At 38.4% G+C, this 13,982-nt stretch overlaps 1 protein-coding gene across 1 annotated transcript in view; it reads left to right on the top strand.

Annotated features, from left to right (window-relative positions):
* The window catches only part of Cyt-b5 (Cytochrome b5), a 43,818-nt gene that overhangs the window by 18,154 nt on the left and 11,682 nt on the right, over positions 1-13,982 (top strand). Inside the window, exon 3 of the mRNA XM_067136628.2 lies at positions 8,848-8,918. Within this exon, the coding sequence (XP_066992729.1) occupies positions 8,848-8,918 (71 nt within the window). The remainder of the gene's footprint in view (positions 1-8,847; positions 8,919-13,982) is intronic.

The raw sequence follows: 13,982 nt of genomic DNA, 5'->3' as shown, positions 1-13,982 counted from the left end.
GTCTTCATTATAGACTGTTATGCCTTTCAACCTTAATTCTGCAAATATCTGTGAAAACTAAATATCTCTTGGACAATATAATTGCAACTAGTGCTGCGGCCTCTTCTACCATACCCTTTCCCTTGAAACTTTAAAAAAGTCCTCTTTGTCTCCTAGTCCAGTGGTATTCAAAGTGTAGAGCGCGTACCACTAGGGGTACGTGGGGTCGTCTCAAGGGGTACGTAAAATTATCGTAGCTCCTAGCTGTTTTCGGTGAGCAGTTCAGGAAAGAGTTGAGCCTGCTCATTTTCAATTAAATCTTGTTTTGAATTAGTGTTTTTGTCTACAACTACACAGTCCCCTTTCCAAACCATTCATTCAAAAATGCGTGTCGGTTTTACTAGGCATGTAAAAATGCTTACTTAAGGCAACACTCTGGAGATAAAAATCAATATTTTGGTCATTTTTTCTATGACTGAAATTGAAAGGATTTTCTTCTTTCTTGTCACAAAGTTATTTCATTGAATTTAAACAATTCATCACTTTAATAATGCTTTGTTTGCCAGTCTGCACACAGCAGAATTGGGCATGGCATCTGCTGAACTACTTTGTTAGGTAATGTCATTATCATGTTTCTATTCAATCAAATATGCCTGTTCTTTGCAGTTACGCATCCATGGGATTGACCAAAAGCCCTCCTCCCCCTTCTGATATATTTATACAGACTCAAGGTGTAAGATCTACCATATTTCTGAATGTGTTTATAAAGCTTGTTACAGACTAATATTTCAGTACTCAGCTGTCATTGAGCGACATTTTATGCTTGTATTGGTATTCCTGATGGTACTACAATAGTGCCGATAACTATTAAGTTTTATTATTCTTGTATGTTTAATCTTTTTTGTGGGTTCTGTGGTGGTAGCCAGTCTGTTTACTTTTGGGAAGTACGCGCGCAAGTAACGTCTTGTAGTTGCATATCAGTGAAAGACAGTGTGCTGTAATAATTGATAGCTTGTATTCAAGGGAATAAACGATATGCGTAAACGTAAATCAGCCTTAGCTAAGCTGAACTTTTGATAGGAAAGAGATGGGGATCAGCTATTACCGGACAGGCGTCTCCATTGAAGAAATCGGGGACAAAAGATCATGAAATGTTATCAGAATCAGATTGTTCTCATCAGGAAAGTATCGCATCAACTTCAAGCCATGTAAGTCCTGCACCTATACCCAACAATCATGACAGAAACTACAATCCCCATAACTTGGACTCAGGAAAGGTAGCATTGTGAAAAACAAAATGCAGGGGAATCATTTTCTGTTCTTTGGAGAAGAAGATACAAGCTTCTAGAGTTACCAGTATTTGTTCAGAAGCTGCTAAGAAAAGAAGGGAAAGAAAAACGTTTGATTCTGGTGGCTTTTAGATAATGAATCAGGAAGAAAACATTACTTGAACTTTGATTTAATTTTCCCGCCAGTTGTAATTTTTACACTTAAATCCCATTTTTCTCCCTTAATATTCAGCCAATTGTTACAAAATTTGTATGGTATATGTATCACAGCTATATTAAGAAAACTGTATATGGAATTTTTGATTGTAGAATTTTTTCAAGTAGTAGAGATTTTTAAGCCCTAAATTTTAGAACATAAAAATAACACAACCTTTGGTACGAAATGTCTCCTTATATATATTATATACAGAAAAATCAATATGCTGTGCTTTTAAAAGACCTATTATCTACCTAATTACAAATTTACATTAACACTAGCTGATGTACCCGTGCTTCGCTACGGGATTCTCAGAAAGACTAACTTTGTGGTTTTTACTAACTGAAGTCAACATAGGCCATTACAATATCATCAGTAGGAATTGTAGTGATTAAAAGCAATGCTATCATATGAAATACTCGATCAAATGAGAAACTGTACATTTTCTCACTTTTAACGACAGTACTATGGTGCTGATCTAACAGTGCAAAGTTCCAGAGCTGGAATGACCAGGCCACAGACAGCTGTGAACACTCCTCTGACATTATTCCGTTAAATATGCACACTGCTCATTCCAATCAGTGCCTCAGAGTAGGGATTGATTAGCTGGAATGCTATGATGAACCAGTGTGTTATGTACCAGTAGTATCAGAGAATTTATGAACCAGAGGAATGGCATGCTAAAGAAGAAAGTTATCTAACTCCCCAACTACTTCCCGCCAATATTCAGGCAGGCTGTTACACTTGGTACGACTTGGCGTGTTAGCAGTGTGGTACAGGGCGTGCAGCTGTGAGCTTGCATCCAGGGGATAGTGGGTTCGAACCAGACTGTCGGCAGCCCTGAAGATGGTATTCCGTGGTTTCCCATTTTTACACCAGGCGAATGCTGGGGCTGTATCTTAATTAAGACCAAGGCCGCTTCCTTCACACTCCTAGCCCTTTCCTATCCCATCGTCGCTATAAGATCTGTCTGGGTCGGTGCGACTTAAAGCAAATTTAAAAAATACTCTGTGCGCAGCAGTAATCCTATCTGTCGGAGATGAGTGGCAACAGAAGACACAAAGCACATCACAACAAACAATGGTCAATGTAATGTTATTGTTCAATTTTATGAGCTTTCTATACTGTAGGCTTTCACATTTAGTTTTTTTTCGACTATGATATTAGGGCGCCTGAAAAAATTATTTATAGCGTAGACTGTAGTTCTTATTCTCCGACTTAACTTACCGATTTTCGTTAAATTCTGTTTAACCATTTTCTCGTGACACGGCGCTAGTATGGACTTCGTAACAAATATCCAAATTCACGAATATCTCTGTGATCATAGGCGGTACGGTAACAATGTATAAGGCATAAGTTTCGAAAATTTAATACTATATAACTTTAGTTATGTAGTATTAACAATAGGACCACTAATAACATAAATATGAGTACTAGCTGATGTACCCGTGCTTCGCTATGGGATTCTCAGAAAGACTGACTTCGTGTTTTTCCTAACTGAAGTCAACATAGGTCATTACAAAAATGTCAGTAGGAATGTAACGATTAAAAGCAATGATATCATATACAAGATCAAATGAACTGCACATTTTCTCACTTTTAATAAACAGTGCTACGGTTCCAATCTAACAGTCCAAAGTTCCAGAGCTGGAATGACCAGGCCGCAGACTGCCGTGAACATTCCTCTGCCATTATTCCGTTAAATATGCACACTGCTCATTCCTATCACTGCCTCAGAGCAGGGACTGAATAGCTCGAATGCTATGATGAACCAGTGTGTTACGTACCAGTAGTATCAGAAAATTAATGAACCAGAGGAATGGCATGCTAAAGAAGAAAGTTATCTAACTCCCCAGCTACTTTCCGCCAATATTCAGGCAGGCTGGTACGACTGGGCGAGTTAGCCGTGTGGTTAGGGGCGTGCATCCGGGTGATAGTGGATTCGAACCCCATTGTCGGCAGCCCTGAAGATGATATTCCGTGGTTTCCCATTTTCACACCTGGCAAATGCTGGGGCTGTACCTTAATTAAGGCCAAGGCCGCTTCTCTCACCCTCCTAGCCCTTTTCTATCCCATCGTCGCCAAAAGACCTATCTGTGCCATTTTCTAAAAAAATACTCGGTATGCAGCACTAATCCTATCTATCGAAGAAGGGTGGCAACAAAAAACACAAAGCACATAACAAACAATGCTCAATGAAATGTTATTGTTGATCAATTTTATGAGCTTTTCTACTGTATATTGTAGTGTAGGCCTTTGCATATAGTTTTCTTTTGACTCTGTGATATTAGGGCGCCTTATAAAAATATTTATACCGTAGACTGTAGTTCCTTATTCTCCTATTTTACATACCGATTTTCATTAAATTCTGTTTACCCATTTTCTTGTGACTCGGCGCTGATGTGGACTTGGTAACAAAAATTCAAATTCAGGAATATCTCTGATCATAGCCAGTATGGTAACATTGTACAACACATAAATGATAGGAAATTTAATACTATATAACATTAAAATGGCGTATTTATTGACACAAACACTAATAACAAATATTTGAGGATTAAATTGTAGGCATTCCCCTAAACTACCATTTCACTCAGCGTAAATAAAATTATTTATGGCCTAGATTATAGTGACACATTCTCCAACTTTGCATGCCGATTTTCATTAAATTCTCTTCTAATATCATTATTTGAGAATTATATTTTAGGCCTTCCCCTAAGCTACCATTTCACTCAGCCTGAATACAATTAATTTATGGGCTGTATTATAGCGACTTACTTTTTGACTTTGCATGCCTATTTTAAGATAGGCCACTTATATAAATATTTGAGAATTTTAGTCCTTCCCCTAAATTATCATTTCGCTCAGCATGAATATAATTATTTATGGCCTAGATTGTAGCGACTTATTCCCCGACTTTGTATACCGATTTTCATTAAATTCTCTTCAGCCGTTTTCTCGTGATGCATGTACATAGATACAGACAGAAATTGCGGAAAATTAAAAAGTGTATTTCTTTGTTACTGTGGACATGACGATACAGAAATGCCATCCTTTTTAAATTCTGAACAGTGTACAGACAAAACTCTTTTATATATATAGATGTTAATTAAAATTCTTGCAAAAAATGGAATTAGATTTTTTATCTAAAAAAATCTGAAAAGCTATTAACTGTATATGAATGAAATTTTCGTGATCTCTACTTTTATGTAGATGACATTTCCACAAATTTTCATACAAATCCATGCATTAAGTAAAAATATAGAGGCCTAATTTTCTCCGGAGTGTCGCCTTAAGTAGCATTGCTCTTTTTAAACTTTTTTTGAATCCACTCATTCACTTCAATTTTTTCTTCAGTAAGCGGTACAGTGGTAATTGTTGCATTAATAATTATACTAATATCGTTGGTAGAGAATGAAAACCTTGTAATTTCCACTCACGAGAAAACCACGTTTCTCCAAAGGCTTGCAGTGTTGCTGAGGAAAATCCCGTGGTATCAGTAAGGGCATGCAAACGTACATCCCCAGCCGCAAATCTATCCTGCCTCAGTGTGTGGAGGGACCCTGAGCAACCGAGATGAGCTGTGGAAGATGATTATAGTTATTTGGCATCCAGCAACAATCATTTGTATACTCACAGTATATTCGTACTTCGGGGGTACGAAAAGTAAAATAATTTTATTTTGGGGGTACGCCAACCAAAAACTTTGAATACCTCTGTCTTAATCTGTGTTGCTTGGTCCTTTATTCTCCTATCCACCTCACACAACCTGGCTGCCAAAGACAGTTTTTGCAGAACATACGGCTTCAACCACAAAGTTCACTCCTAATTTAGCCATTATCTCCTCATTGCAAATAACCTCCTGTCATTGTTCTCACCTCTACTGGCAGTCAATATCACTACTTTCATGAAACTATCTTGGTCTTCATTTTCCCTTGTACACTTCTTAAGTGACACCTAGGTCATCTATGGCTGCTGATGATGAAGCTGTTGAAGATCCAACCAGCCTTCAGGCTGAGAACTCGGCTGCGTACGTCCAGTATAGGAATAAGATATATTGTACTCCAAGGTGTCAACTATTACGGATTGTCCGTAATTATTACGGACTTCGTCTCACGATTACGGCCTAAGGGGGAATTATTACGGAAAAGCGACATTATCCCAAAGATAATTTTCTGAGAAGAAAAAGAAGGAACTTGTTCAATTCTTTCTAGCATTATTGCTCAATCCTCCTTGTTTCAATGCATTTGAGTTCGCATCTAAACTTATTTGATCATCAGTTCCTTTTGCTACCCATGAACGTTGTGATTTTCATTCGGAGGTTGGTAGAAGCAGAGTGGGTCTCGGCCCACAAGTGGCCACGGCTGGCCCGTGGTTCAACAACTCTGCACTCTGACCAGCCAACCAAGCAGAGAAGGGGTGGCCACGGCTCTACCGTGCTCTACGCCTCTGTATTTGGGAGACGAGATAGGGCTGGACCTCACAGCTGGTCCACACCGTCGGTTGTCCTGAGAATGGTTTTCTGGTTTTTCCATTCTCCTGCACTAAGGCGAATGCCGGGACAATCCGTAGTATAGGCCACTGCCGGCAAACCCCTCACATTCTCCGAGCATCTCCCGGCTTGAGAGACGGCGTTACAGTCGAGGAGGGCGCCCCCCTCCTTCAGGGAAGGAATGAAAACATTGTGAATGAAGGAGCTCTACTCTACTCTTTTTCACTATACAACCTTAAGGTAATGTTTTGTTTGCAGTACAGTATTAAGTGCACCTCACGGTAAATGTCTCTCGGAAGTAGTTTTCAGTTTGTTAAGAAAAATCAAACAGTGTTTAGGCCTACATTAAGCACATCTACACTGGAATCGCGTATGGTCCAGAAGAAGAAAATATCATCACAGGGGGAAGGATGCTTCAAGTAAACCTACACTGAAAAGCAGCTGCTGGGTGCAAAACCAGCTACAAATAATGTTTTATTATCACTAACGGGTAATGTACGAATTGTACTGTGTAATATGATATACTTTAGAACATATTGCTGTCAGGAAGGGCTAAGGGCTTGTCATTATCAGTGGGAAAGGAGCATGTTTTGGATTTGATTCAAACATTTTCTGAGGTTGTGGTGGTAGTGGTGGGGGGAATTACTGATAACCCACTTCAAAGGTTGGCACCTCTGTGTACTCCATTCATCATTCACTCTCATACAGCGAAGTCTGTCTTGTTGGCAAATTGATTCCTTTGTACAAGATATTATTGACTGAAACTTTCTACTCTGTGCATTAGCTTCACTAAATTTGATTCTTTGTCTGTACTACTATCCCACTTGTCTGAACACTTAACATGCCTTTAATTACGATGTTCTTATTCAGTTACATTTCATGTTGTTCTTAAGGTCTCTCTTTTTTCATATGTACATCCTATAAATAGTTGTGAAACTTAAGGTTGATACATTTGAGGCTTGTATTTGCAAAATATTCCCAGTGATGCTTAATTTGGGTTACAGAGATCCGAGCAGTTTCGATCCTGGCTTAATCCGGTGGTATTTGAAGGTGCTCATATACATCAGCCTTGTGTTTGTAGATTTACTGGCATGTAAAAGATCTCCTGCGTGACTAAAATTTCGGCAGCTCGGCATCTCTGAAAACCACAAAAGTATGAACTGTTCTATGAATAGTCCTGTACTATCAACATAGATGAACAATGCAAGACAGAGTGGACTTACTGTTCTTCCGAAATAGACCCCTCCCATAACTATGCACTGCTGAGATCGGCGATACATGTCCTGGAAACTTTCCAAGAAGGCTTCCTTTGGGATGGTGTTCAAAAGCCTCGTCGCGTTTCGTTGGATGTCGGGAAATTTCTTTTCTTTCAAAGCAAGTTTGGTGCGTGAATTTTCGGCTCTGACCTTTTTCTGATGAGGGAACCCGGAGAACACCATTCCATGCTTTGTTGCTTCATTTCAGGGTCGTACCTGAGACACCAGCTCCCATCCTCAGTGACAATACAGTTCAAGAAAGTTGGTGTCGCATCCACCGTTTCGACAAAATCCTGTGAAGCCTCTAAACGTGCCTGCTTCTGATCATCAGTCAAGTGATGTGGCACAAGACGAGAACACGTTTTCCTCTTCCCTAACTTCTATGTAACGACTTGTCGCACGGTTTCACGGTTAATCTGCAGCTCCTCCGCTATCATGCGCACAGTTCATCGCCGATTGTTTGTGATTAATGTCCTCACCTCAGTGTTTTTGTCACTGACGGCAGTCGCCGGTCTTCCGCTACGGGGGTTGTCAGGAACACTTTCCTGGGCCGATGACCTTCGATATTAGGCCCCTTAAAACAAGCATCACCAAGCAAACACTTTCCCGGCCTTCTCGAAAATGGGCGAACCACTCGTACACACACTTCAAGGACAGCGCTTGATCTTCATAAACACGTAGGGGCATGGCCAGCGTTTCTTTCGGTGTCTTGCCAAGCTTAAAATAAAACTGTACATTGATCTTTTGGTCGTTCATGTTCATGTTTGCAGTTCAGAACCAATGCACTAAACGCGCACTGTGTCAAACAGGTCTTACATGGCACACACACGATGCTCAACTGAACGTTGGGAGCAGGTGGTCAAAACCTGCTGCTACGCAGGTGCAGCGTTATGTGTCGCCAGTGTTCCCGGCTCGACGGTTCTGACTTCATTCACCAAACTTTATTGTCACAGGTTGTTAAAACTAACGACATTATTACAGAGGTCCAATTTTAAGTACAGTGCGGTGACGCTGAGAAGGTTTGTGCATACGTTAGTGTGACTGAATGGTTCCAATTTCTATATAAAATTTCAAAGATGCGGGAACATTTTATAGTTTTATCCTTTTTTCTTTAGAAATAGAATAAAAGTGTTTGCATATAATGTTAAGTGTTTTGCATTTGCAAAATTAATCTTGTCTGTTCTAAAAAAATAAGAAGAAGAATACATTAAAGAAATTATTTTAAAACAAATGCCAGAATATTGAACCTTAAACATCATTACTCTTTCAACTTTTAGCAACAGCAAGTAGCATTTAGTGTTGTGTTCAGACAGAAAAAGTGAGTTGTCCCAGTTCGTACTGGAGGGTAAAAAGACCCCCTCAGATTGGATGAAGAAATGTTGGGATTATGTACATAAGTATTCCAGTACATAGTGGTCAAAATTACAAGGCAGTTTATATTTCATGTCTAAAAGTTTTCTGTAAAACAAAGACAAGCACAGACTTAGAAAGAGTTTCATTCTGCTGTCTTTTTTTTAACCAAACCTCTTCAGTGATATTGTAATATAATTTATTCATGTAAATAAATCTTTTAACTAATGATTAACATTACTGTGAAAGTCAACATGCAATGTTTTGTAAATCTTTGATTTTCAGGCTGATCGAATTGAAACGCAAGAGAAACCTACATTGAACTGGTCCTCAGATAAAGATGAAGCCAATGGAGGGTAATTATATTCTACATTTGTATTTCAGCCTTATACTAAACATTTCCCTTCTTAGTTGATTGAGGTTTTATATGCTGAATTTGCTACTGGTATGTTATAAATATAATATTAGCAGCTCATGATGCCAATAAAGCTGATAAATGAGTAATAGATCAGATTCAGAAATGGTGTTACTCGTTATAAAATTGCATAATTATGTGTACAGCTAAATTAGATCATGGATTATATGCAACTTTCAAAGTGTTTTTGTTGTTTCTAATTTATTCGGAGATAGTAGGTTCGAACCCCTCTGTCGGCAGCCCTGAAAATGGTTTTCCGTGGTTTCCCATTTTCACACCAGGCATATGCTGGGGCTGTGCCTTAATTAAGGGCATGGCCGCTTCCTTCCCACTCCTAGCCCTTTCCTGTCCCATCGTTGCCATAAGACATATCTGTGTCGGTGCGACGTAAAGCAACTAGCAAAAAAAATTTATTTGGAAAATGTGGGAGAACATATTGTGTTGTTGTGCATCAAAGTATATCTAATTTAAACAAAAAATCAAAGAATGGCTATTACCCACGAGAAAGACATGGTCACTAAATTTGTCTGGAATTGAAAGATAAAACAACGTATTACAGCGAAGAGGATGTCTTAGTAGGAATCAAATCCACCTCTCTTTGAATTCCATGTGTTTTACCTGTGGTCACACTTAACATACTCCAAGAAGAGTCCCAAGACTCTGTAATCTTTTAATAATAGAGATGCTAGTACCCTGACATATACCGAGACAGCCACGGTGTGACTTCCAGCCAATGCATACTGAACTTCGGGAATAGAGTGTCACATCGTAGGTTTGTGTTTCTTGTAAAATTGCATGTTCTGTGGCTGAGGGTCATAATTTACATTATACAAACCTAGCATTAAATACAGTTGGAGTAATTTAGGCTATACCAACAATGTTCATTTTTTCTGCTTCGTTAGAGGTACATTATCAACTATCCTATTCTCAAATATTGCCATAAATTTTTCTCTAAAGATTCCATTAATAAGCACAGGAATCAAATCAGAATCTATTGTTTCTTGTTATACTCGGGAATGAACTTGTGTTATAAGATTGCATTACTACGAACAAGCACATCGATGGTCAGTGGTCGTTTATCTCTAAATGATCATTTCCCAGCAATGTTTTGTTTCTCGTTTGGTTTTAAATGTTATTCACCACTGAAAGCATGCTTTATGTCCCTGCATTTAATCAGGACTGTCTACAGTTCATCCAACACATATTTTAATGATGCTTTGCTTTTGGTGTCTCTCTTCATGTCGCTGTTACGGGATAGTTTCAAGTTTTGACTTCTGTGAGTAGGATACCTTTAATATTAAATCAGTGTGATGTGACTGTGCTGGGAGAGAATATGCAGCAAATGTGCTTAGTTTTTGTTCTCCGGTTTGCCCCTCCCTTGGCTGATATGATTGTTGCTCTCGAGAACGAAGACCTTGCCACATCATTTCCAATAGGAATCAGTAAATACTTTTTGAAGGTCATTAAACTCTAGGTGGTTTTCCTGTTACTTCTGAAATTTTCTCATATAATTCTGATCAAATCTGTGGCATCTATAGTTGATTCCCTTGGTAGAAATCCTCATTGGTTTTCTGTTAAGGACACTAGTTTTAACACACTTTCGTTTGTAATTCTTTCCCATAGTTTAAAATGTATTGTGCATAAATTTCATTCTTCCTTATTCTTGTAAAATGGCTTATGAAAGCTCCTACTCCGATTCAGACTTTTTTCCTACAAAAATCAGGTGTCCGTGGTATATGTAACGGATATATTGACAAATATGGTCGTGTTCCTCCGTGTTTGCCATTGTCTAAAGATCGCGCCTTGTTTATCAGGAATTAGCTTGGTCGTTCTTATATCTTTGGAATAATATGGCTTGATTTTGCAATTTTTAAGGTGTCTTTAATGTTCACAGGTTTCTCTAAACAACCATGCATTTTTCTGTCCCGAGCTTATGCATGTGCTACAGTAAACATTATGATCAATATTTGACATATTTTGTTGACAGAATGCTTATTTCTCATGCATTGATTTCTGCATCTCTTTGCTTTACCAACTTGTAACTTCATTACTAAAAGAGGTTCCTTTGATACACCTAGTTGTTAGGTTATTTCAAGACAGAACCATTGGAACTCATTCCCACTGAGCAATTTGGCAGTGTGGTTAGGGTCACATAGCTGTGAGCTTGCATTTGGGAGATAGTGGGTTTGAATCCCAGCATCGACAACTGTGAGGGTGGTTTTCCGTTGTTTCCCATTTTCAGGCTGTAACTTGATTAAGGTCACAACCGCTACCTTCCCAATCCCGCCCCTTTCTCATTCTTCCGTTGTTGAAAATCTTTGATATGTTAGTGTGACATTAAAACCACTGTCAGTATATGTGACCACAATAGGTGCTGTATTTATTGCAGTATTGACTTGTCTAATTGTATTATAAACTATTTAAAATAGTATCATTCTTTAATTCACCTTATCTATACACTTTTATTAATGAAACTATTTATTCATTGAACATGTTTTGAGAACAATACATTTTCTCTTCATCAGCGTCATCAAAGTTTAACTTAATTACAACATCAAAGAATAAAACCACTAGCAAAAAATAAAATAAAAGCAAATTTGTTCCTGATATGAGTAGGTAGACATTGTTAGTCTAGATTGATTGTAGTAAAATGCTGATAGTTTTGTGGTATAGGTTGTTCGAATTTCCAAGGATATCGTTCCACTTTCCTCCAGTACACAGTATATCGACTTTCAGTGACAGGCAATGCCAACATTTCTTCATTTTGTTTAATTTAAAAAATACAGTGGAACGCCATTAATCCAACTTCTTGATGGTTTGACACACTGCATAATGTGACTAGGGTGCAGGTCCTGACGTACGGTGCGTGTGTGGGGTTTTTTTTTTTTTTTGTGTCAGCACTTGAAACATACATACGATATATTGTTGAACTAGTAAGCTGGTGATACTTGACCAACCAGCGCATTCTGGTACTTTGCTTAGTGAGTGTTCATCATTACAGCAGTGTTTCATCACAGGGTGTACAGTTCTTATGTTTTACAGTAAAAAAAATTTGTTTCAGTTTGCATACTCATTACACTATCACGTCCAAAAAGCTGACTTTCGAAAAGAAGTGCTTGAAAGATTAGACAAAGGTGCGTTCCTACAAAAAAATGCAAAAAATGAAGTTTGTGTGTGAATATCACTACAAGGAATAGGAAAGAACAGAAACTCATACGATGAGTTTTTGAGGAAGAAGTAAAAATTGTAAAATGTTGAAAACCCGGCGAGTTGGCCGTGTGGTTAGGAGCACGCAGCTGTGAGCTTGCATCCGGGAGATAGTGGGTTCGAACCCCACTGTCGGCAGCCCTGAAGATGGTTTTCCGTGGTTTCCCATTTTCACACCAGATAAATGCTGGGGCTGTACCTTAAGGCCACGGCCGCTTCCTTCCCACTCCTAGGCCTTTCCTATCCCATCAACGCCATAAGACCTATCTGTGCCGGTGCGACGTAAAACAAATTATTTTTTTAAATGTTGAAAAAGCCTAAATCTCAAATATTAGTGTTCTGTGGGTGTGGTTTTTGTTGGGAAGAACAAAAGGAACTCGGTTGTCTGGCCCCATTATCGAAGCACCTTGCTTACGTTGAATAAACCATTGTAGTGAAGAATGTTATTGCTGTAAAAAAGTAATTGCTTTCAAAACATGGTGGTTTCAGGTGAGAAGCTGTCAATTGATGATGTAGCTTCAAGTGCATTTACTTTACAGTTCAAAAAATGTTGTTAAGGAATATGACAACACCTCATCAAGCTGATGTGTTAGGCCTGAACTATAAAATACTTCCACAAAGGACTCTTGCTGCATGAAACGACACTCTGAAAGAGACAAAACTTGCAAATGAGACAATTTTTGCTAGTGCATCAATGCTAACGGTAGTAATAAAGGACCACTCTTCATAATCAGCACATTGAAAACACCTACAGAATTCAAGATTAATTTGTCATCCCTGCCGCATATTTTGACATAAAAATCAGCCTGAATGTAAAGCGGCCTTTTTTAAATTGTGTTTCTTTGACTAGCTCGTGTCTGCAGTTGAGCAACACTTGAAGGAAAAACAACTCCCATTATATGCCCTTTATGCGCTATGGCAGCCATCTGAACAGAAATTAAGGAAGGGGGAAATAGAAGCTGTATTTCTTCCACCCATTGTCTCCTTTGTCGTCCAATCTATTGGTCAAGGGGTAATTGAATGGCTAAAGGGGAGAAAATGCTGGAAATATGTTTCATCCATTTTAGAGAAGACAGAAGAAGGCAACAACCTGTTTCAGGCAATTAAATTTTTTAATATAAAGGATACTACTTACACAATTGCTGAGGTTTGGGAAAAAATGAAAGTATCATCACTTGAAAAGATCTACAAATCTTGAAAGCTGATGTTTAAACCAACGATGTTGATGAGTAAATTTCTGTAACTGATGTTGATTACACAACAGAACAACTAAATGACTATCAGATCATTGCAGCTGTTATCCAGAGTGCATATTATACTGAAAAAGAAAACTGATAGTCAAAACTACGTATCTCCCGTACAAGTATCCCAAGTGGACACCAACCAGGCTTTCGATTCTTCTGTATATTGAACAGAATTCTTGTTCCAAACCTATGGACATTTCGTGGATAAGCAAATGGAGAGATATAGCAGCAAAATGTCTAAGTCATCTGCCAAACAAGCATTACAGGCTTCTTAACTGTTTTAAGGCATGCCTTTTTATTCATCATATTGTATGTGCTCATTGTACTTTTATTAGTATGTACAGTATTACAGTAAATACTGTTGCTCCTCTGGTGATCCAACCTTTTTGTGTTCCAACCATGCCTTGTCCTGAAGGTGACAGATTAATGAAGTTCTACTGTATTAGTGTCACCATTTCAACTATCTTCTACATTACCTGTCTTCTCTAGTCTATATATATAAAATAAGAGTTTTGTCTGTACATTGCTCAGAATTTGAAAATAATTGTATTTCT

The sequence above is a fragment of the Anabrus simplex genome, chromosome 1 (genome assembly GCF_040414725.1).
Source record: "Anabrus simplex isolate iqAnaSimp1 chromosome 1, ASM4041472v1, whole genome shotgun sequence".
Classification (NCBI taxonomy): Eukaryota; Metazoa; Arthropoda; class Insecta; order Orthoptera; family Tettigoniidae; genus Anabrus; species Anabrus simplex.
The sequence above is the reverse complement of the archived record's forward strand: the minus strand, read 5'-3'. Positions and strand labels throughout refer to the sequence as shown.